Source organism: Triticum aestivum, chromosome 4B (genome assembly GCF_018294505.1).
Source record: "Triticum aestivum cultivar Chinese Spring chromosome 4B, IWGSC CS RefSeq v2.1, whole genome shotgun sequence".
NCBI lineage: Eukaryota > Viridiplantae > Streptophyta > Magnoliopsida > Poales > Poaceae > Triticum > Triticum aestivum.
In genome coordinates this window covers 174834321-174859079 of record NC_057804.1, presented here as the reverse complement: position 1 = coordinate 174859079, position 24759 = coordinate 174834321, and the positions used below count along the sequence as shown (strand labels likewise).

Below are 24759 nucleotides of genomic sequence, written 5' to 3'. Positions count from 1 at the left end.
TGTTTTTTTTTCGGACCAGTGTACTGTACGTATACAGTCTGGGTTATACAGGGCTAGACAGGGCTTGGATCTGGGCTGCGGCGGGCCAGGAAAAAAACAAATTCACGGGAACAAAAATACCCCTCCAAAATTAGGTTAGGGGGGAGCACCGGAGCAGGCCTCCAAGTGTAGCTAGCTAGCTTACCATGCATGCTTATAATGGACGAATCTAGACTAGAGTTTCATTGCCTGATGCGTATGCATGCAGTGCCAACCCTGCTAGCTTAGTTGGATGGCATGGCTGACGTGCCTGCGCTTTGTTTCATTAATGATCACCACGTACAGGTAGCTAGCGGCTAATATTACAGACGTAAGAAAGATTATGTCACTACAGTATTATAAATGATCCCTCGTAATATCCAATTCAGGAGGTGTTTGGTGGGGTGCGATGGATGTTCAACTTTCAGATCAACCAGATGCCATTCATTGGAAATTATCTATGATCAGTTGTTTCACGGTGAAATCTATGTACTTGGATCTAATTGACTCTGGGCCAATCTCGAGATCACTTTATATCTAGAAAATTATAGTTCCGCTTAGAATTAAAATTTCATGTGATTTGTTCACAAGGAAGTGTTTTTGACTAATAACTTGTTAAAGCCAAGATGGGTGGGTAGTTCGCGATGTTGCTTTTGCGATCAGGACAAAAATATACAACATCTCTTTCTCGATTGTCTGCTTGCCAAACTGCTTTGACGTACGATTCATATAGCCTTCAATGTTAGTCCTTCGACTAGCATCAACACGTTATTTGGGACGTGGCTAAACAGAGTGGAACCAAATATTGCGAGACATATTCGGATAGGGATATGCGCACTATTTTGGACTATATGAAACTGCATAAATGATATGATCTTTAACAGAAAAAAAAATTATCAACTTTTTGCAAGTTATATACAGAGCTACCGCATGGATCCGTATGTGGTCGTTACTCACTCATGCGGGCTTCAGGTTGCTTTTGGTTACTGGGTGCAACCGCTGGAAGAAGGTAGCACGGGTTATCTTCAACTGATTTGGATGGCGAACTAATAATAAACTAGGTGTTTAGTCATCGTAGCCTATTTTTCGGCGGATGTGGCATTTTCTATTCTATTTACTTTGCTTTGGCTACTTTTGTAAGCCAATGCTAGATCTCAGATTTTGTATTCATACTTTCGTTAAATAAATGGTTGCATGCATCATTTTAGTGCAGAGGCCGGGGGTTATTTTTCTTTTCAAAAAATAAAAAAGCTGACGGGCAATATGTGCGTAAGCTTCAGACTTCTTTTTTTTGCGAAAAATCAGATCTATTATAAAATTCACTCGAAGTACAAAACACCTCAAACATAATAAAAATTACATCAAGATCCATGGACCACCGAGCGACCATTGCCACTGCCAGTCGCCGCTCTCATACCGGAGCCGGCTTGACCTTGTAGATGAAAGCCTGGAAATCTTCGTGCACGTGCCCCTAAGGACCAGCACACTAGAGCCGCGATCATCGCCGTTGAATTCTTGAATAGATCTAAAGAATCTGACATCAAATATCGCAGTTGCGTACGCACGACGAGCAACCCTAACCTTGCCACCCCGAGGAGCTGGCAGAAATCTATGCCGGAGCTTAGTCTAATCCATCCCAACGGACGAACTTGAGGAGGATCGAAGTCCGGAAAACTGACTCGAAGAAGAAGCGCCGCCATCCCTTCAAACATCGCCTCTGCGAGAACTAAAATCCTACCTATCTACTTAGCCAGATCTGAGGCTTCAGACTTCATCAATAAACTAAGGCCGCGTTCGGAATCCCTCCACTTCGTAACTCCCCTGCGGAGCAGAGCGGCATACAGTATAAATTTGAGGAGCCGTGCGCTCCGCTCCATGAGGAGCAAAGGATTGCCAGATATAGCCTAAACTTCGTACATATTTATGGCCAACCCCGTGGACATAAAGTTTCACTCCGAACCGCGATGGAGCAATATAATATGGTACGTATATTGCTTCATCCAGCTGTTGAACCCACCACTATACAGAAGTCGTCCACATGGACATCTTTTAATTTGTTTATTACTTGTCGTCATCATTTCATCCACTCATATAAATAGTGTCGTGTACCATAAATAAATCTACTTCCTCCCTCTCAGTTTACAAGTCCTGCGTGTATACCTAGGTTGTCAATTTTATCACCCTAATATAAACTATATAACACAAAAATTATACGGTTTGAAAATAGAACATCTGAATTTTATATTGATATATTTTTTGTAATATATGACTTGTATTAGGTTGGTCAAATAGACGACCTAGGAATACGCGCACGCCCTGTAAACTGAGAGAGAGGGAGTAATCGAAGTATTCACACTATCATATTCTTGAAGTGCAGTGTTTATCCACATTATCTCAGGATACAGTCAATAGTTCTGAAAATTTAGTTCATTTAGTTGAACTAAAGAGGGTCGGACGGTACCCACAAGATTTCAAATTTGCATGCCTACCGCAAAGACAGGGCAATAACTATGCCGATGCCACTAAATTTCCACCAGATTATTTCTTCCCAGCTAGTACAGTCTCTTGCATTGTACAGTAGTTTTACAAATGTTGCTACCTAACTAATGGCAAACAACCAACTTAACTGGCCACCACCATCTATATACCAGACAAACATGTATATATGCACCACCTTCCACTCTGAGATGCTGCTACAACATAGATGTTACACACAAGTACAGGTAATCACCTCTTATCCTGGTGCAAGGGCGCCCTTGAGCTCCTCGCAGCTGCGGGGCCGCATGAGTCGTCATCGTCTCATTAACAATCCACAAAATTCTATAATAATAAAGACTAATTTCTTTCATACTGCTCTGGCACGGCCAGGAAGGGTCTGAATGTGAGGACAAGTCCAAGGAGCTCGATGATGTTCAGCAGAAAGAACACCATCTGATCACCTGTATCAGTGGAATGTGGAGAGCAATTATACAGCAGTAAGAACCTCACAAGATGTCTCAACTAGCTGAACCGGGACATAAAATATGGAATTTCCTCAAAAAAGGATTGCAAAGTTTACCTGGAAAGAAGAAAGCATGCTGGCGTTTCTGCGCCCACGAGAACCTGCATTTGTGAAAAATCGTGTCAACTTCTGAGCTTCAAGAGCATTTCATTTAGATATACTGTAGTTGCCAAAGTAGCTGTGTGAGCTATTAAAGTTATTTTTACTTTGTAACACATGAAATATTTTTTAAGAAGCTACGAGGATCGGACTATATACTTACACAATGCCGGCACCTGCAGGGGCAACTGCCTTGAAAAAGGACATTCCAGTCATGGCTAATCCATTTGCTGCTCCTCTTTGGTTCTGAGGCTGTTAGTACATTACATCTTCATCAGTCAGTCGAGATCTGTCATAAAACACATTAACATTGAGATGGACTTATGTGTTACATACCACGGCATTGTTTTGAAGGATGAAAGTGCCTGTGATGATAGTAACCTGATAAAATAGTCATGGAGAACACATAAGATTAACTTAATTTTTTTTGAACTTTAGTTACTGCAACAGACAGGTAGTATCAAAGATCCAGTTTATGCAAAAAAGAGAGGAAACTATAACTCCTAAGTGGTAGCAAAACACTACTGCTGATTTTAAAAAGCAGCATAGTTTTCATCCATGATTTATGTACTAGGTCAATCTTCAAACTAGGTAACAAGGATTCTAAAATGGGATAAAAGAAAACTTACACCAAGATTATTTTTTATGACTGATGCAATATTCAGTACGATCGATAATCCAGGTCCTGACAGGTACGTCATATAGGGGTAGGCAAAGAGAATAGGTATGCACAGAACCTGCAAGGTCAATCACAATAGTTCAGACATGCAGCCAGAAGGGAATGACTTCAGCAATTAAACAAGAGGATAGCAGCTTTCACCCACAGCTGCGATCTGAGAAGATTTGATAGGTCCAAGAACTTTAATGATGGATGGGTACATAAATAGTTGATACACAAGAAGACTGGCACCTGAAATTGAGAAGGTAGAATACTGTCTGTTGTTATCACAAATACTAGTGTACAAAGTAAGAAAGAACTGCAAACAATGGAAGTGGATTAAGGACATAATTGGCAGAGTTTATTCAGCTTCTGGGGTATGTTGGCTATGGCTAACAATTGTTTTCAAGTCTACAAATCCCAAACAGCTCAAGTTAATCAACACATGATATGTGCTTCACAAAGGGAGCCAACATCAAAAGTCCGGAATACTGCCTGCCTGCCTAGAAAATCTGGCGGCTACTTGAGCTGTTGGGATATTTGGACACAGAGGATTAGGGGTATTCTGTTATGACCGGGCAGACTTATGCCCGTAGGAGGCCCACCGGGCAGGTTTAGTTAGGGGCTTGGCCCACAAGTTATCTTATTTTCTAGCATCGTGGTTTATATATACTAGCTGTAAGACTATTTTGAGAATTAAGCAATAAGAAGAATTCTATTGCCCGGCTCCCAGTGGAGCCGGACCCTAACCCTAGCCGCCTTCCTCTCTCAGCCGCCGCCTCCCTCCCTCCTCATCGCGACGGCGCCTGTGCGCCGGCCGCCGCGCCCTCGCCCCTCTCAGCCCCCCGATCTTCCCCTACAACCTAAGGAGCAGGACAGGTAGACGCTACGGCCGGCTGGTCTGCTCCAGCCCTTGGAGGTGCCGTCTCAGGTCTGGGCGGATATCTCCATGGACTTCATCGAGGGCCTCCCCAAGGTGGGCGGCAAATCGGTCATTCTCACGGTGGTCGACCGCTTCTCCAAGTATGCTCACTTCATCGCGCTCGGTTATCCCTACACGGCGGCGTCCGTGGCCCGGGCCTTCTTCGACGGGATCGTCCGCCTCCACGGGTTTCCCTCTTCGATCGTCAGCGATCGGGACCCCGTGTTCACGGGGCATGTGTGGCGCGACCTCTTCCGGATGGCAGGCGTGAAGCTACGCCTAAGCACGGCCTTCCACCCCCAGACGGATGGCCAGTCCGAGGTCGTCAACAAGGTGATTGCCATGTATTTGCGTTGTGTCACAGGTGATAGTCCTCGTGCATGGGTGGACTGGCTCTCGTGGGCGGAGTACTGCTACAACACCTCCTATCACTCCGCCCTACGCGCCACGCCTTTTGAGGTGGTCTACGGCCGCCCGCCTCTGGCGATTCTTCCGGTTGATCCGACCACGGCTCAGACCGAGGCGGCCGAGGACCTTCTGCGGAGCCGCGACGAGAACGAGATGCTAGCGGAGGTCCGGCAACGCCTCCTTCAGGGCCAACAGTTGGCCAAGCACTACTACGACGGTCATCATCGAGAGGCGGAGTTCGCGGCGGGCGATTGGGTGTGGTTGCGTCTTCTTCACCGCTCTACGCAGTCACTAGACCCACGCGCGAAGAAGAAGCTGGGTCCTCGCTATGCCGGGCCCTTTGCTGTCCTGGAGCGCATTGTGAAGGTGGCTTACCGCCTTCAGCTTCCGGCGGGTGCTCGCATCCACGACGTCTTCCATGTGGGGCTGCTCAAGCCCTTCCAGGGAGAGCCACCCGCGGCTCCTCCCGCGCTTCCTCCGACCGCCGATGGGCGTCTTCTTCCTGGACCGGAGAAGGTCTTGCAGGCCCAGCTACGTCGAGGAGTGTGGTACGTGCTGATTCAGTGGGCTGGACTTCCGGCGGAGGACGCCACTTGGGAGCAGCGCGAGGAGTTCCGCCAACACTATCCAGAGTTTCAGCTCGAGGACGAGCTGTTTGCGCAGGCGGGGAGAGATGTTATGACCGGGCAGACTTATGCCCGTAGGAGGCCCACCGGGCAGGTTTAGTTAGGGGCTTGGCCCACAAATTATCTTATTTTCTAGCATCATGGTTATATATACTAGCTGTAAGACTATTTTGAGAATTAAGCAATAAGAAGAATTCTATTGACCGGCTCCCAGAGGAGCCGGACCCTAACCCTAGCCGCCTTCCTCTCTCAGCCGCCGCCTCCCTCCCTCCTCATAGCGACGGTGCCTATGTGCCAGCCGCCGCGCCCTCGCCCCTCTCAGCCCCCGATCTTCCCCTACAACCTAAGGAGCAAGACCAGTAGGACCCTGGGTTCTACCATATTCAAACTTGGGTTTTCGAGTCTACAATTTGTCAGTTCCTGATCATTTTGTGCCCCCCCCCCCCCCCCCCCCGGTTCCAAAAAAAGTAACACTGACAAAAGCACATGCAGAAAGGTACCTGTAATTGCAAGTGTTTGACCTACATCTTCAGATGATAAACTCAGTCCACCATACTTCCTGTCACTTTCAGCCCATAGAGAGAACACCTGAAGTTTATTAAAAAAACAAGTTAAAGTTTATGTTAAACATGTATTGTATTTTTTTTTGCGGGGAAACATGTATTGTATTAGCTACTAGAAATCCATAGAAACTTGTCTGTCACCAAATATATGATAAATACGACAAATATAAGTCATATGTTAGCACAGCAAGTAGAGCCAATTTGTGAATTGGAGCAACTCTCCACAAAGTTTGCTCTAGTGGTCGCCTTTACCAGTTATCCTTCTCTAGTCTAAGCTGACCTCCTGATCCAGATCACCATTACTAGTATCAAATATTCTCTACTCTAAGCAGAACTCTTGATTCTACTCCCTCCGTCCCACAATATAAGAACGTTTTTGGCACTAGGTGTAGTGTCAAAAATGTTCTTATATTATGGGACAGAGGGAGTAAAATCTTTTTTTGCGCGACAAATTACTTTTTATGTCAAACAAAATGGTTCTAGAGCTTAGGCAAGTGCTAAAAATTGATATTCACAGTTCTAGAAACTGCCCATACATCGGGTATACCATAGCGAGCACCTTCCCAGATCAACAGGTCTATTCTGATCTATGAATAAGCGGGTTCACTATTCCTACCACTAATAACTACTCGCTCCGTTCCATAATGTAGCGCATATAGATTTTCTACAAAGTCAAACTTTATAAACTTTGACCAAGTTTATAGAGAAAACTATTTATATCTACAATACCAAATGTATATAATATGAAAGTATGTGTTCTGATGTATCTAAGCACACGTATTTGGTATTCTAGATGTATATGATTTTCTCTACAAACTTGGTCAAAGTTTATAAAGTTTGACTTCTAGAAAAATCTATATGCGCTACATTGTGGAACGGAGGGAGTAGTATTTTTGCCATTCGTCGCAAGAGTATTTAGGTACAATTAGCCATCCTTTTTTTCTGGAATACTTAACGCCGTAACTACAAATAGAAAATTAATACCTCTGTATAAGCCATATCGTGGAAGGAGAAGACGCAATAAACAATTATAGATGACATCAATGGCCAATTCTTGAATAAGCTCTTCTTGGTATTCGAACTATTACTTTGTCCAACCTCCTCTTTTGGATCAATCAGATGGGCCTCCAAAGCTTCAACACTTTGATTTCCATCATCACTGACTTTATGCTTGTGTAACGTCTCCTGAGATGCATTTAGAGATATTTAATAATAGAAGGAGGAAGAACTAACTCTTCCAACAAAAATATAAACGTTCGATCAACGAGGACAGAATAATTTAAACACAATTCGTTTTCCCACTATTTAATTTTAATTCTTTTTACTCATGCCGCCAGTTGGAAGATAATAAAGTAAAAAAGGCATTTTCTGCTGTGCAAAAAAAAACTGTATCCAAACTTCCAAAGCATGTGTTTATTTAACTCTGAACAGTATACTTGAGCTATCTAATTTTAAGATCAATTATACATGAACTTTGAACAGTATGTCTGAAGTGGAATGTTTGGTTCTAAGATTCCACAGAAAAGTTGTGAAGTGCTAAGGTCCAGCCAGGCATATTTATGGATCTAGGAAGCCTCTGTTCATGCCAACGTCATATGGTTCCCAACAGGACACACAAAATAGCAAAATATAGGCAGAAAAATGTAATTATGAACTGGCAATTAGACTGGCTGCATAATCAAGGAAGCTAACACCATTGAAATATCACATACCGGCATCCATATGCAGCTTATCAGAACAATGGCAGCAAAGACTGATGTGCACAAGCATGGTAAGAAGTACGGGAACCTGGCAAGTTTCCATCAAAGGTAAGTATTATGTAATAGTTATCTAGGATACTCTATTTGGATACACATACCTTCCAAATAATGAGTCAGGTGAAAATATATTTGGGTATTTCTCTGCAGGCTGCCATAGAAGGAACAAGGTTAGCATAGGCCGACTAGCATAAAGTTGTTAAGAGAAATCTCTTTCATACCAGTGCAAGGTAGCCTCCAAGAGCAGGACCAATGATGAGACCTATTCCCCATGCCGTGCTGACCTAAAATCACATGAAAGTGATGTAAAAATTAAAATCACTTAAATAGGAGAAATTAATAGTGTATCGGTAGGCGTGTTTTATCTTACAAGTGATAGTGCTAGAGGTTCATGTTCAGGTCGGCAAACTTCAATAGCATAAGCCTGCAAAAGTCAGGGACAAATTCATCAGGTATACACAATCTAACAAAAATAAGCTTTCAAGTTCGCCATACCTTCATTGGTCCAAGTAAGCCATTTAAAGCGCCAAGGAGAAACCTTGTAGCTATTGCCATCCAATAGGTGACGCTAAGCCCAAACAAAGTATTAAATATCACCCTGTGAAATTAACGTGAGTTAAGTTGAGTCACCTGACAAAATAGAAGAGGTTGAAATACAGTAGTAAGTACAGCCACACTCTAATATGCATGGGTGTTATGTAAAGAAGAGGCAAATTGTTACTAACACAGAGAGAATGCCAAACACAACAACAGGCTTCCTCCCAATACGATCTGCTGCTATTCCCCAAAGAGTTGAAGTCAAACATCTACCAAACATAAAAGAAGCACCTAAAAAATCCAGTAAATACAGAAAAAAAATCACATCAGACAATCACAAAGTGTTCACCATTGGTATAAGCATCAAACTCAAAGTACTCAACCATCTCAGTTTCAAATCAAAATTTAATAAGAAACTCACCTACAAACCCAGCATAGAACCCAATATCTTCTGTTCTTTTTGCAACATGCAAGTCTCTTATCTGTAAAGAGAGGGAGATAATATTTAGACTTATTACCAACAGATACTTCAGAGATAGACGTATGCACAGATATGAACAGATAACTGACGAAGATTGGAATATAAAAAAAACATATATATTTTGTTCATATAAGTATCTAACTACACGTCCTGAATAATTAGAAAAAAAGAGAAACCGATATACATACCATGAAATACAAGAAGGGGAACAGTGACGATATTGGTAAAGCTGGACGGAAAGATCAGATGAAATGTTAGAACAATTTCATTATGAAATGGAAAATGTTCATGAAAAAAGAACAATTTTGCAACAATACGGGGTACATGGCAACATTAATAACAATCTTCGTTCATGTTTTGATAATTTTGTAGATCCAGAAGTGCTGATGTAAATATTTATTGGGTTACAATGGTAACTTGGAGCCACTTCATAGACATTTCATATTACTCAATTAAATTTCTCCAAACCTTCTCAAGAACAAACTCACATAGGCAAGAGCAGGAGTACTAAAAAAAGATTATGCCTGAACTGCTGCTCAATTACAGTGATCTAAAAAACATGGGTAATCTCAGGTTACGTAAACAATGATTGTTTGACCCAGGAAATTTAGTGATGCAAATTTTCACAAATAAATACTCACGTAAACTGAATCTACATAGTCCAGCTTCATACAAAAATCTATTCACTTTCAGAACATGAGTTCAGGTAGCCCATGCTCTAGCTCACATGGGGCAGGCGGGGCAGCGAACAGCAGTCTGGCTGCGTAGTACTCCGGGAGAGATAGACATTTTATGTAAGGCTGGCTGTAATGATCCCACTTAATTAGTGAAAGCTTTTCATTTGCAAAAAAAAAGGGTAGCACGAAATGCTAGTAATGAAAAACACAAGCAGTGAAACAACTAGCCCATGAGGTTGGGTGCTTTTGTAATCGAACAACAAAATTTGCACCACAAATAAATTAGCCCATAAGTTCAGGTGGTTTTAGGGAGGCTCCAGCAGCACAAATAGGAAACAAGACGCGTGTCCACAAGGACTTGAACCTAGGTGGTGGTATTATACATCCACTTCCCCAACCAAGTGAGCTAGGTAGACTTATTTTGAGTTGAAGCGGTTGAATTCAGACTGCTGCTGCTATGACAGTATGATGCATAGGAGCAGGCACAAATTCATGTTCACGGTGCAGACCTTTTTGAGGAACAAAATTCTTACAGACTTGTGTGACTTCAGCAAACCCCGTTGTCTTAGAATTTATCTTGGGAGATTAAGTTTGAAGGACAGAAGATAACCAATATTTATAGAGCCATTTTCAATTCCAATTAAGAAAAAAAATGAAGTAGTAGCTTCATTTGAAATATAAGTACTCCCTAGACTTCAACCATGTCGTGCTTACTTTTTTTTCAAGATAATATTCGCTAGTTAGATGGCTAGTAGTAGTTCAACAAAAATTCATCCCTCCTCATACGGCTCTATTCATGATTACGGATGTGGACATGTGGGGAACAGGTAGGACATGATCGTTAAAAGTCTTGTGTGTGAAGTGCCACCCGATAGCATAGCAATGATCTGGAAGGCCTGGGACATGGGTAGCAGTCGGTGCGATATGCGGGAGTGACCAAAAAAAAACGATAGGACCGATTAAATGCTCCTGCCTCCTGGTACTGCACAACAGTGACCTCATCGAAGAAGAAAATTCCGCTGATTTCATTTTTGTTTGTTTATTACAGAAGAAGAATCTGGCTTGGGGGATGAGGTTTGAGGGGCCCAAAGGAGGGCGGGCGTACCGGTGGTAAGACAGATCATCCAGACGTAGGAGAATTCCTTGTAAGGTAGCCCGGTGCGGAGCTCCTTCCTCCGGTCGTGGTCGCAGCCCGGGCAGCCCGGGTGGTGCCGGCGCTCCGCCTTGATCAGCAGCGGCGAAGTCCCCTCCTCCTCCTCATTGGCCGCCATTGCTTGCAGGCAGCCAATCCCCTCCTCCCCACCCCTCACCTCAGAATAGATAGATAGATAAAAGGAGCTGGGATTGGGAAGCGAGGCCAATCAGCGCAATGCCGCCGCCGCCTTTCCCCGGCTGGGGGAGACCCGACCGAATGGAGAAACGGCAAAGCGAAATCGGGCACGCAGCGGGTGCCGTCCGTGGCGTGGCAATGGCATTCCGGCTTTAATTTGCTTGCCACACGCGCGAGCGCGAATAGATATAGAGAAAGAAAAGAAAGCCAAGGAAGGAAGGAAGGAAGGGGAAGTGAGGCGCCCCGGTCCAAGCAGGCAGGCAGGTCCGTTTCGGTGTCGCATCCTCGCGTCCCCTCCCTCCCTCCCTGACGTCAGAGATGACAACAAGTGGAGGGACTAGAATTTCCGTTGCACAATTATTAAGGCAAAGGGGTTGCTTGGATTTGGAAGAAAGAAAAACTGGAGGTACTACTACAGAGACCGGAGACGGAGAGGATGAGAAATCCAACTCGTGGAACTCCCTCCCCTCCCTTGCCAGCCTCAAAAAAACAACGAGCAACTCCCCCAAAGAAAAGAAAAAGAAAAACTCGTGGATCTCGTGGCCCAAGACGTGCACGTTGTCGTCCAGAAACAGCGGATTCAATCAATCGGAAAAATAAATCTTGTGTAGTAGTACTGTGCTAGTCGGACGGGATCATGTGATTGGGACAGTGCAAGTGCGTGCGTGTTTTGTCTACTTGCGCCTTTCTCCACACAGGACAGACAGATCATTGGTACTGCTCCCTCCCTCGTAGTATGACGGTGACCAGTTGCCCCATCAAATTATGCTCCTCAACAACTAATGCAACCAAATCATGCATACAGCCCCTGATACTACATTTCACCCTCTCTTTTTTACTCTTGCCTTCAAGGGGGAAAGATGGCGTAAAAATGTCCCATGATATAAAAATGTTTTTTAATTAATTGTTTGGTGTGTAAGCCCTGGCCAGCTAGCCATTTAATTCGATCCATGGGCTTGTTAGGTGTTGTGTACCTACTTGAATTGACATCTATGATTATATAGTAGTCCAACTGAATCTTGTTTACATGGTCCCAATTTCGTACTGGGGTGACCCAATTTTTTATCGGTTCAACCAGCAGCCGTGGTGCTTCACCCTGATTTCTCTTGGTTAAAACATTCCAATTCGGTTAATTGTTGGTACATGCGACAACCTGGTTAAAGTATGATACATTCTCTCTACTCCAGTCAACTAGTGAGCTAATCAGCTGTAATTTATCTGTACATCTTAGCTGGGTTGCTAAATTAGTAGAGCACACTATGTTCTGATTATTATTTTTCTTCCCTAGGCAACTCTGTCCTTTTTCCTATTTTTATTACTGGCTTGTGTTGAATCGTGGATGCAGCCCAGCTAGCGCGCACGCAGAATTAAATCAATCAAATCAAGCAGTCAACCAAGCGTTGATGCATTTGCGCAACCAGTTGATTGATGACCAAATCAGGACGGAGATCGGGGATGAAGGGTGGTGGTGTACTGACCGGTGCAGAGGGTGACGGTCCAGACGTAGATGAAGGTGCCGTAGGGGATGCCCGGGTTGGCCGCCTTCCGCCGGTCCACCGCGCACCCGGGGCAGCCCTCCACGTACAGCACGCCGTCCGCCTTCTTCTCCAGCAACGGCACCGACGACTCTGCCGCCGCCGCCCGCCCATTGCGGTCTTGCTCCGCCATATTTACGGCTGCGGTCTCTGAAGTCTGAACTAGGGAAGGGAAGGGAGGGAGGGAGGGGTGGGGAAGGGAGGTTGTTGGGGCTAGGCTATATGTAGTGATGCGAACCCAACAATGATCCCTATGAAGCCGCACGTGCTTGAGACGGGTGAGAATTGATTTCGCTGTGCTTCCGTGGCGATCAAGTTTCAATTGCCCATGCCGACCAGATCCGTCACGGCCAACAGGGAAACAAAATCGGGATCCGCCAATGTATAAATAAACCAAACCAAACCAAACATGCGAGGGAGGGAGCACGGCCACGTCTCCTTTTGGAATGGAACACCGTAAACACATACAGTGCATGTACGCTCAACTGTCTCTCTCTCTCTCTCTCAAAGGAAGAACGCGAATCAAAACATGCACGCGAATCGGTATCATCGTTCATAGCCCAATGCAATAGGCCACGTGACTACATACCACACAACGGACACGTAATATACGTCAGCTTACATTATACGTACTCTGTCGTGGTGAAGCAAACACCTCCGCACCAAACATCATGGAGACCCAGTGACCTTCTTGGTTCCACACGAATGGTGCCTGGGAGCCTTGGATTGGATTCGATGGTCCTACATCAGCTAAGGACGCGGGCGTTGCATTTGGTCCGCAGCTCGCGCGACCCGGGGCGATGCTTACAAGTTATGAGGGCTCGAGCGGCAGCTTTCTTTCATTCCCGCGATCTGGAAGTTGTTGGTAAGGAACAATCTGTGGAGGGCCGCGGTTTTGTTGTTCATGTGTACTCTGCGCCTCCTGTATCGATGGTTGTCTTCGATCAAGAAGTATCAGCTGAACAGATTCAGCAATTCTCTGTTGAAGACAAAGTGATTGATAAAAATTGTAGCAGTTTTATGAGTTTGGTGAAGACTATTCCTCATTTAAGGGTGGAATCTAAGGTGGTGATGATCATAGGATGCACGGGAGGTGAGTTTCAGGATATAAGTATTTGTCAGCATAATACTCTGCTGTCCAGGGACATTGACAGTGAACAAAATGGAAGACAAGCAAGGGAATTTGGATGGCACAGTTGGTATCCTATGCTTATTTTTATCTTCGACCCTGGTGAAGTGACATCCACATCGATGATTTCATCCATGCCAATGGATATGAGGTATGATAATTTTGGGGAAGATATGGATGATTGGCTGGGAGAAGTGTTTAAAGCTGATGTTCAAAGAGATGGCAAGGCACGGCCTATTGATATTACTGCTGCTGGGAAGGGGGCATATGAGGGAAAGGAATTTTCAAAAGAAACAGTAGCGAGGCACAAAGAAGATGGTGAAGACTTAAACTTAGTCAACTCTAGATCAGCCAAGAGACTGCCGATGGGAAAAGATGGTTTGGATGATGGAAGTACAGCAGAGGATATTGATCGTATAGCACTGACAGGAGCCTTTATTCCATATGGACGACAGGGGGTCAGTCACATATGGTTAGCTCGACGTCAGGAAGTAAACGCCAGAAGGACGATGAAGATGTGTGGAGCTACAAATTATGCAGGATCGGCGGCCTCCTTTGGGGAGGACCGCCGGGCACAATGAATATCTTGAGTTTGAACTGTCGGGGGTGCGGGCGACCCGAGACAGTTCAAGAGATATGCAGTTTGATTAGACTGCATCACCCGTCACTGGTCTTTCTCTCGGAGACCAGATTGTCTGATAAGAGAGCTCAAGATCTTAAGTTCCGTTTTGGATTTAGTAATGCTTTTGGTGTGAAGAGTGAAGGACTGAGTGGTGGCTTGGTCCTTTTATGGAATAATGACTCGGCGGTCTCTTTAAATTCATACAGCCAGTCACATATTGATGTGTTTTTACAAAATAACTTGCTGGGAGAGAGGGAGTGGAGATTTACGGGGTTCTATGGTCAACTGGTACGATCTCGTAGGAAGCTCAGCTGGGATCTCATGAAGTTCCTTCGCAAGGAATATGACATACCATGGTTAATTGCAGTGGACTTTAATGAGATATTGGATGCCTCTGAACAATTTGGTGGTAATGTACGGGAGGAATGGAAGATGGATGGGTTCCGGGATGCAGTTGAGATATGCAAGCTATGTGATTTGGGGTACTCTGGACTCCCCTTTACATGGGATAATAGGCAGCAGGGCAGGGATAATATCAAAGTCAGACTTGACCGCGCGGTGGTGGATGAAACATTTATGGAGCTGTTTGACAATACAGGGGTGCAGCATATCCAAACAACAGAATCAGACCACTGTGCTCTTTCAATTGTCATCAAACAATCAGAGTGGATTGATTCAAATGCTATGGAGAGACCCTTCCGTTTCGAGAATGCTTGGACAAGACATGAAACATATGACAGAACAGTAGAGGAGAGTTGGCTTGATGGTGCGTCAGATATGGCCTCAGTGCATGGTGCGTTGGGAGGAGTAAGAAATAAATTGAAGAAGTGGAGTATGGATGAGTTTGGCTCGGTTAAACGTCAACTAAAGATTATGCGACAATGTCTTGAAAAACTGCGTGCTAATACTCTGTACACAGGTCCGACAGGAGAGGAGAGGAAATTGATGCGGCGGATCTCAGAGTTGCTGTCAAGAGAGGAGATGATGTCCAAGCAGCGGTCTAGAGCAGATTGGCTAAAGGATGGTGACAGGAACACTGCCTTTTTTCACGCTCGTGCGAAGGAGAGGTTCAGAAGGAACAAAATTAAATTACTAAAGTGTGCTGATGGTACGGTTAAAACGTCTCAAGAGGAGATTGAGAAGAGTGCCAATGAGTTCTATAAAGCGATGTTTACAGCTCAGCTGGATTCTAGGCCGGAAGTGGTCACGGAATGGATTCCTCCAAAAGTAACAACAGATATGAATGAGAGATTATGTGCCCCGGTCACAGATGATGAGATTGAGCAAGCTCTCTTCAGTATGCATCCGAACAAATCACCTGGGCCGGACGGATTTACTGCAGGTTTTTATATCCGTCATTGGAATATTTTGAAACAAGCTATATGCAGAGTTGTTCGGGATTTTTTGGAGGGAGGAGTTATGCCTGATGTGGTTAACAGTACCGTACTTGTCCTTATTCCAAAAGTCAAGTCACCCCAGGAGCTTAGTCAGTATAGACCGATTTTGCTATGCAATGTTTTATACAAAATTGCATCCAAAGTCTTGGCACTTAGACTCAGGCCTATTCTAGATGAGACTATTGCTGAAGAACAGAGTGCCTTTGTGCCGGCACGCTTAATCACAGACAATGTCTTGATCGCTTATGAGAATATCCATTACTTGAAAAAGAAGAAAGGTAAAGGAAATGCATGTGCAGTCAAACTTGACATGGCGAAAGCCTATGACCTCATCGAGTGGTCTTATTTGCGATAGGTAATGAGGAAAATGGGGTTCTCAGAACAGTGGATAGGGAGAGTGATGGCTTGTGTGGAGACTGTCTCTTTTTCAGTCCGGGTGAATGGGCGTTTTTCTGAATTTTTCAAGCCATTCAGGGGAATTCGACAAGGGGATCCCTTGTCACCTTATCTATTCTTGTTGTGCGCCGAAGGTCTGAGTAGCATGTTGAAGTACAAGGGGCCTGCTCATTTGGCTAAAGGTATTAGAGTGGGAACCCATGCACCTTGGATCTCGCACCTCTTATTTGCAGATGATTGCATGATTTTCTCCCAGGCTACGATTCAGGGTGCAAAAAGGCTCCATGATATTTTGGAGTTGTATAGAGAAGGATCCGGCCAGCTGATAAACAAGGAGAAATCGGCTATTTTCTTTAGTGCCAACAACTCGGATGAAGAGAAGGCAATTTTTCATGAGAGAATGGATGTTCACACAGAAGCTTTAGCTGAGAAGTACTTAGGATTACCCACGGCACTTGGGAGATCTTCTGAGGATCAATTCGACCATATTGTTACAAGTATAAGGAAGTTGGTTACTGGCTGGGCTCCAAAACTTATGAATAGTGCAGCCAGGGAGGTTTTGATCAAGTCAATTTGCCAAGAAATACCTACTTACTCAATGAGTTGCTTCAAATTGTCAAAGAAAATCTGCAAAAAAATTATTAGTGTGGTGGCGCAATATTGGTGGGGAGGAGACGGAGTAAAAAGAAAGATGCATTGGAAAAAGTGGCAGGATATAGCGGTACCCAAATGTGTTGGTGGAATGGGTTTTAGGGACCTCCAGTTATTTAATAAAGCCATGTTAGCTAAACAAGGATGGAGGCTATTGACTAATCCCGAATCGCTATGTGCAAGACTTTTGAGAGGGAAGTATTATAACGGCAAAGACTTCATGACCGCTACAAGAAGAAGGGGATCCTCACACACTTGGCGCGCCATATTGTTTGGTAGAGAAGCTCTTGAGCTGGGCCTAATCAAGAGGGTCGGTGATGGTGAATCAATTAAAATATGGGATGATCCGTGGATCCCAGCCAACTATAATTACAAGACCTTAGTAAAGCTTCCTCTTGCTGCAGTTAATAGAGTCAATGAGCTACTGGATGTAGATAGCAGAACATGGGACGAGGAATGTGTGAGAACTAATTTTACTGTGATTGATGCTGAAGCTATCCTGCGAATTCCAGTCAATGCGGGAGAGGATTTCTGGGCATGGCAACCTGATAAGATGGGCATTTTCTCTGTGAGGTCGGCTTATAAGTTGTTGACTGAGGAACAGGGTAGGATGACCCAGGTGTCAGGCTCGGACAATGGATACTGTAAGGCGTTTAAGATACTTTGGCGAATGGAGGTTCCTCCCAAAGTAAGATGTTTCTGGTGGAGAGTTATTCACAACTTTATTCCGTGTCGTGTTGTGCTGCAACATCGTCATATCGAGAAAATACCTTACTGTGAGGACTGTGGTGTTGAAGAAACTACATACCATGCTCTATTCACTTGCAATTGGGCTCGCAGGTTCTGGGAGCAGATGAAGGTACGCACTGGGATTAAAATTCCAAATCTTCATCCTGATTCATGGCCCCTTGATATGATACAGGGAGGTAAGGTGGATCACTTTTCAGCATGTACGATCTTATGCGGGGCATGGTCAGTTTGGTCTGAGCGCAATGCCAGAAGACATGGGGAGCAGCGACGATCAATTGCAAAATCTATCCAGTGGGCAATAGATATTGCAGTAGATTTATCACAACTTGGGAAGGAACAACAAAAGTCGAGTCCGCGGGTGCAGGCTCGCTGGAAGCCACCGGATGAAAATGTTCTAAAACTGAATGTGGATGCTCAGTATGGGGAGGCTGCAGGTCATGGGGGTACCGGATGTGTTGTCCGTGGTACAAATGGGAACCTTATTCGGGCACAATCCAGATGGTATGAATTTGCTGCTTCTGCTACAATGATGGAAGCATATGCAATTCGTGATGCGGTCCGGTTAGCGAGCGACATGGGATGGCAGCGGATCAAAATCGAGACTGATGCTTTGCAAGTTGTCAACTCGTGGAAGACCCAAGCATTTGAAAGGGCTGATATTGCATGTCCTATGTAGGAGGTCAAGGAGCTATGCGGGAACTTTGCTAGTTTTAGTATATCTTTTGTTGGTAGGGAAGCCAATATGGCGGCCCATCTCTGTGCTCATCAAGCTAGTGAGGTTCGTCGGAGATGTCTTTGGATCAACTTTGTTCCAAATTTTCTTCGTGATTTTATTACCCGTGAATGTTTTACGACCGAGTAATCTATAGAGCTCCTGAATTGCAAAAAAAGAGACTCACTTATTCTACCGTTACAGGAGCTAAGGTATCTCCAACACGGACCCCAAACCGTTCCATATCCGACCTGAAATTGCTTCACACATGACGTTCTATGCCTAATGCCAACCCAACTTTGTCATGTATCGTCAGATTTGCTTCTCGCATTCGATCAAAGGACACAACTCGGTGTCGCGCATGTAACGGGCAAGAAATCGTCGTGTGTATAGCACTTCTCTATCCAACCGGACGTAACTGTCCGGACCCTGCAAGCCATCCAACGTTGTCCCCTATCGGTTCGTGAAGCAGTCTAGACCACCGTTTTTCCTGTAAACCGAAACCAAACCTAGGGGCTTTGCGGGAGTCCGTACACCAGCTATGTAGGACTCCGACACTCTAGGTCCACCCAAAACTAAGGCAGAGCCTGCTTTTTGTAGTTGGCCGCATTGTTTTCATGGCAAAATCCCCCGCTCTGCTCTTCCATCTCGCCCTATCCATCCTATTTCCGCTCTTTTTCGCCGCCACCGACGCATTGACCCACACGAGAAGATGCTGGTGACGTCGGTGGTGGAGTATATGGCGATCACGCTCGCCCGGAAGATCAACTCGGAGACACGAGCAAATCACCGCCTGAAAGCGAAGGCCGCAAAGAGGGGCCGCTCAAGAAGAAGGCCAGCGGAGGCGGAGGTGGTGGTCGTGGCGGAGGACGTGCAGGTGCCGGACGTGGTGGAGGGAGGAGCCTGGGATGCGGGGCCCCGCTATCGTCGTCAAATGTGCAAATGCCGCCATGGCCATAGATTTACAGGGCTCCATACTTCTGTGTCACAAAGCAGCTCGGTAGGCAGTCCCCAGCATCCGCCGCCGACAAGTGCCTTACTGCGTCGACGTCAACGTGGTGCCACCGCTTTTCTCGGATTGTTCATCGCCGCAGCTTTTCCGGACGCGGACGCCAGGCGTGGAGCAGCTGGGTGCCTACACGTTGTTCGCTGGTATGCCTAAAGCAGGAGAGCTAGCATACGACAACGCAGACATGAGGATGTTTGAGATCATTCACGGCAGTGGCAGGGGAGGAGGTTGCTACGAGGACATACAGGTGGATGACTTGGAGCCCACCCAGACAGGCTCGCTGCCAGCTACACCCAGTCTGGCACGTACACATAGTCGGGCACGCAGCCTGGCTACACCCATTCTGACACATCCACCCAGCCATGCACGGACATACAACAACACGATTGGGTCGCTGGACAACAGGAGTAGGAGGAGGATGGCGGATGAATTTGCTGCCGGTCCAAAGATGAGGGGTAGAGGAGAAAGCTTCAACATGCAGGAGGACGAGTTGTTGTTGTTGTTGAAAACGTAGTAGAAAACAAAAAAAATCACCCTACGATCAAGGTCTCGGATCACTATGAAGATGCACACAAGGTTAAATGAGATCATTACCAACTTCGAGTTGCAGCGGAAGAAGAGTTGGTGTAGATCAAACTTGAAGTCCCTCAAACCGTCCACGACGATCCCTTGAACCGTCCACGATGATCCTTTGAACCTTCCATGATGATCCCTTGAACCGTCCACGATGATCCATTGAACCTTCCACGAAGATCCCTCGAACAAAAGACCGAAAGCGCGGCCTCTCTATGGATTGCATGCATACGGGCTTTCGGATCCGGCAGCGCTTCGCCGTCCAGAGCTAACCGCCGCCGGAGAATTAGAGGAGGGAGAAGAAAACCTCATGGGGCTTCTCTATTATGAGGATTAGAGAGAACTAGAATTAGGTCTAATCTAGATCAAGTCTAGATAAGAACTAGAGAGAACTAGAGAGACAATTTGTGTCTCAACTCTCAAAAGAGCCAAAACCTCTAGTATATATAGGTGTAGGGGGGAGGGGAGGGGTGGCCAACTTGGGGAAGGGTTTCCCGTCTCCTTGCGCTGGCCAGGGGTAGAGGTGGAATCCAATTCCACCTCCCAATTCGGCCTCCCCTAGGGAGCCTCCACTAATGGGCCCGAGGGCCCATTATCTCTCCCCTAATAGGCCTTTATGTATTTTCTTTAGCTCGTTGACTTTAAATAAATTCCTAGGACTCCACAATAATATTGTCACTGGTGCAGAGACGTCCTAAAATTACACATCTATCGCACACCACTCGACCGAACTGTGTGTGATGCATGAATCACAGACAGTATGGTAATAAAATCGTCTCTAAGAAATTGAACTGTGTGCGATGGCTGATCCATCAAGCATGATCCAGATAAGAGTTGCGTGTGTGATACTGATACGCCTCCAACATATCTATAATTTTTGATTGTTTCATGATATTATATTATCAATGTTGTATACTTTATATGCAACTTTATATCATTTTCGGTAACTAACCTATTAACCCAGTGCCTAGTGCTAGTTAGTGTTTTCTGCATTTTTTGTTTTACACAAAATCCATACCAAACTGGGTCCAAACACGACAAAACTTTTTGACATTTTTTTTCTAGACCAAAAGAGACCCTGGAAGCTTCGGGCGGAGTCCAGAAGCCAGGCGAGGAGATAGCAAGACAACAGGGCGCGCCCTAGGGGGTATGCGCACCCTTATGTCTTGTGGGCTCCTCATGGCTCCGTTTGACCTAACTCTTGCGCTATAAGTTCCCAAATATTGGAAAAACCCCACAAGCACCAATGAAACAACTTTTTCGCCACCACAAGTCTCTGTTCTTCCGTGATCCCATGTGGAAGCCTTCGTCGGTACTCTGTCGGAGGGGGAATCAATCATGTAGGGCTTCTACATCAACCTTGCTACACCTCCGATGATGTGTGAGTAGTTCCTATGGATACATAGCAGTAGCTAGATGGCTCTCTATCTCTCTCTCCCTCTCCCTCTCTCTCTCTATCTCTCTCTCTCTCTCCTTGATTTTCAATACAATGTTCTCTTCGGAGATCGATTCGATGTAAACTTTTGCAGTGCGTGATACGTCTCCAATGTATCTATAATTTATGAAGTATTCATGCCATGTTAGTAATCATTTTATATGGTTTTGGTGCACTTCTATATGAATTTTATATTATTTTCATGGACTAACATATTAACCTAGTGCCCAATGCTAGTTGTTTTTTTCTGCTTGTTTTTGGTTTTCCAGAGAATCCATATCAAATGAAGTACAAATGCAGCGAACCTTTTTGACGATTTTTTCTGGAAGGAAAGAGACCCATGAAGCTTCGAGGGAGTACCAAAAGACCCACAGAGGCCCCACAAGGCACTAGGGCGCACCCAGGGGGTGGCCACACTCTAGTACCTTGATGGCACCTCTTTGTGTGATTCCAACGCTGAAAATTTATATAAATTCAAAAACCCGCGAAAGTTAACCTAGAACTTCCGCTCCGCCGCCGCAAGCCTCTGTTCCGAAGAGATCCCATCTAGAGCCCTGTCTCGGCACCCTGCCGGAGGAGGAAATCATCACCGGAGGCCGTCTTCATCATCCCGGCTACCACCATGACGAGGAGGGAGTAGTTCACCCTTGGGGCTGAGGGTATGTACCAGTACCTATGTGTTTCATCTCTCTCTCTCTCTCTCTCTCTATCTATCTATCTATCTCTCGTGTTCTTGATTTGGCACGATCTTGATGTACCGCGAGCTTTGTTAATATAGTTGGATCATATGGTATTTTCCCCTCTCTCTATCTTGTTGTGATGAATTGAGTCTTGCTCTTTGAGGTTTCGTTATGTTGGATTGAATATTGGATTCGACATCACTTGATGTATGTCTTGCATGTGGATACCCGTGGTGACGTTGGGGTAATCTATGCATAGGGGTTGATACACGTATTCGTCCTACGTTCTCCGATAGAAACTTTGGAGTGATTCTTTGTCGCACATTGAGGGATTGTTATATGATTTAATTATGTTAGCACTGTTGAGAGATTGCACTAGCGAAAGTATGAACCCTAGGCCTTGTTTTCGAGCATTGCAATACCATTGGTGCTCACTTTTGTTACTTGTTACCTTGCTGTTTTTTTATTTTCATATTACAAAAACCTATATCTACTATCCATACTACACTTGTAGCATCATCTCTTCGCCGAACTAGTGCAACAATTTGCCATTGTATTGGGTGTGTTGGGGACACAAGAGATTTCTTGTATTCGATTGCAGGGTTGTTTGAGAGAGACTATCTTCATCCTACGCCTCTCACAGCTTGATAAACCTTAGGTCATCCACTTGAGGGAAACTGCCACTGTCCTAGAAAACCATGCGCTTGGAGGTGCAACATGGGTCTACAAGAATAAGTTGTGTAGTAGACATCAAGCTCTTTTCTGGCGCCGTTGCTGGGGAGGTGAGTGCTTGAAGGTATATCTTTAGATCTTGCAATTGAATCTTTTAGTTTCTTGTTTTATCACTAGTTTGGTTTATAAAAGAAAACTACAAAATAATATGGAATTGAGGTTGCCTCATTTGCTTCATCTTTATAATATCTTTCTTGAAAATGATGGACCGGAAAATTGTGCCATAGTGTTAGAAGAAGAATTCAATAAAATGTTGGCACAACATCTTTGAGTGATAAGCATGATTGCAATGTCGTTAGTATGAATTCTTTGAATATGCATCAGGCTAATGATATGCAAAGCCACAAGCTTGGGGATGCTATGTTTGATGAAGATGATATTTTAGTCCCCCAAGTTTTGATGTGCAAATTTATTATGATGATTGCATGCCTCCTACTTATGATTGCAATATTTATGAAAGTGGGTTTGGAAGAGTGACAACTTTAGATAATAATTATCCCACTTTTTTGGAGGGCATTGGATCTTATTATAATGATAAAAGTGGATTTGGTGAGGTCATGACTTTATTTAGTAACGACTCCACTATTTTGGAAGAGGTTTCAGTTGATTGTGACAACAAAGTTGCTATAAAGAGTGATGATAACCATGAAACTTGTCATCATGATTTTAGTGTTCAATTCGATTATGTCAATCAAGTATCTCATGATAGTTATTTCTTTGAGTTTGCACCCACTATTATTAATGAGAAGAAAATTGCTTATGTGGTTCTATGCTTGTGAATCATGAAAAGAATGTTTTATGTGATAGAATATTGTTGAATTCATTCATGATGCTACTGAAAATTATTATGAGAGAGGAACATATGCTTTTACATATCTCAATAATATCAAGTTTCCTCTCTTTATGTTGAAAGTTTTGAAGTATTGCTTGTTTTGCCTTCGTATGCTAGTTGATTCTTGCTCCCATAAATTGTTTGCTCACAAAATCCCTATGCATAGGAAGTGGGTTAGGCTTAAATGTGCTAGTCATATGCTTCATGATGCTCCCGTTATATTTCAATTCTTTACTTTTATGCGAGCATAATTGAAATCAGCATGCCTAGCTAAAAAGACATTAAAGAAAAGCGCTTGTTGGGAGACAATCCAATATATCTACCCACTGTTTTTGTGTGTTCACATGATTAAGCTACTATATTAATCATGTTTTATAGCTTTTGTTCAATAAAGTTCCAAGTAAAGCCTTTGGGATAGTGTGGATGATAGTTGACTTGATTTTGTGCAAAAATAGAAACTTTTGCACCCAGTTTTGGAATTACCATAGTTCACTGGGATGTGATTCTAAATTTTTACACACAATTGATATAAAAATTGCCTATGTTTTACTAATTTTCAGAATTTTTGGAGTTATAGAAGTATGGTTGTTGTTCAGATCATTACAAACTGTTCTGATCTTGACGGATTATGTTTTCAATGCATAGTTTGCTTATTTTCTAGTTTCGATGGCTTATATTGGTCAATATAAATTGTATAAATGATAGGGTACAACAGGAATTATGTGAGAACAATTATTAATCTTTGATTTGCTCTTTATCATACTAATCTATCTCATGAACTAACGTTAAGTTTTACGTGATTGAAGTTCTCAAGTTTTGGGAGAGATCGATATGAGGAGAATAAGGAGTGGCAAGACCCTAAGATTGGAGATGCTTAAGGCACCTCAAGGTAATATTCAAGGATGACCCAAGCGTACAAGCTTGGGGGTGCTCCGGAAGGCATCCCCTCTTTCGTCTTCAACATTATCGGTAACTTCACTTGGAGCTATATTTTTATCCATCACATGATATGTGTTTTGCTTGGAGCGTCATTTTATTTTGTTGAGATTTGCTTGCCATTATTTAGAATAATGTTTCACATCTTTTATATTAATAAAAGTGTCAAGTATATCCTTTACCATGCTTATTTTGCAAGTCTATAAGTTGATGTTTGAAAACAGGAAGTTTTCTATTATAGTCTGAATTCTTCATAATAGTTAGAACGTGATAAAATCTTGAAATTTTTACTC

At 44.1% G+C, this 24759-nt stretch overlaps 1 protein-coding gene across 4 annotated transcripts; it reads right to left on the bottom strand.

Moving 5' to 3' along the window:
* Window positions 1–2527: 2527 nt before the first annotated feature.
* LOC123091654 (protein ZINC INDUCED FACILITATOR-LIKE 1) lies at window positions 2528–12817 on the bottom strand. Of its 4 annotated transcripts, XM_044513240.1 has the most exons (19): window positions 12552–12817; window positions 11762–11805; window positions 10853–11020; window positions 9259–9299; window positions 9011–9071; window positions 8778–8880; window positions 8548–8650; window positions 8423–8476; window positions 8274–8336; window positions 8154–8203; window positions 8008–8083; window positions 7280–7480; window positions 6233–6320; window positions 3943–4028; window positions 3748–3855; window positions 3455–3499; window positions 3282–3370; window positions 3077–3120; window positions 2528–2957 (listed from the first exon to the last, which is right to left on the bottom strand). In XM_044513240.1, the coding sequence occupies exons 1-19, from the start codon at window positions 12743–12745 to the stop codon at window positions 2854–2856; spliced, it is 1722 nt and encodes a 573-aa protein (XP_044369175.1). In that variant the 5' UTR covers window positions 12746–12817; the 3' UTR covers window positions 2528–2853. The 4 variants fall into 4 exon arrangements, with proteins under 4 accessions (XP_044369175.1, XP_044369171.1, XP_044369173.1 ...); XM_044513236.1 differs by lacking the exons at window positions 10853–11020; window positions 11762–11805 and having other exon boundaries at window positions 12556–12816; XM_044513238.1 differs by lacking the exons at window positions 11762–11805; window positions 12552–12817 and having other exon boundaries at window positions 10853–11270.
* Between the last annotated feature and the right edge of the window lie 11942 nt (window positions 12818–24759).

Coding starts and splice junctions, on each gene's coding strand:
- LOC123091654 (XM_044513240.1), bottom strand. CDS start 12,745: ATGGCGGAGCAAGACCGCAATGGGCGGGCGGCGGCGGCAGAGTCGTCG. Junction 11,806..12,551: donor GTCACCCTCTGCACCGGTCA/GTACACCACCAC, acceptor TCATACTACGAG/GGAGGGAGCAGTACCAATGA. Junction 8,651..8,777: donor GTGTTTGGCATTCTCTCTGT/GTTAGTAACAAT, acceptor TTAATTTCACAG/GGTGATATTTAATACTTTGT.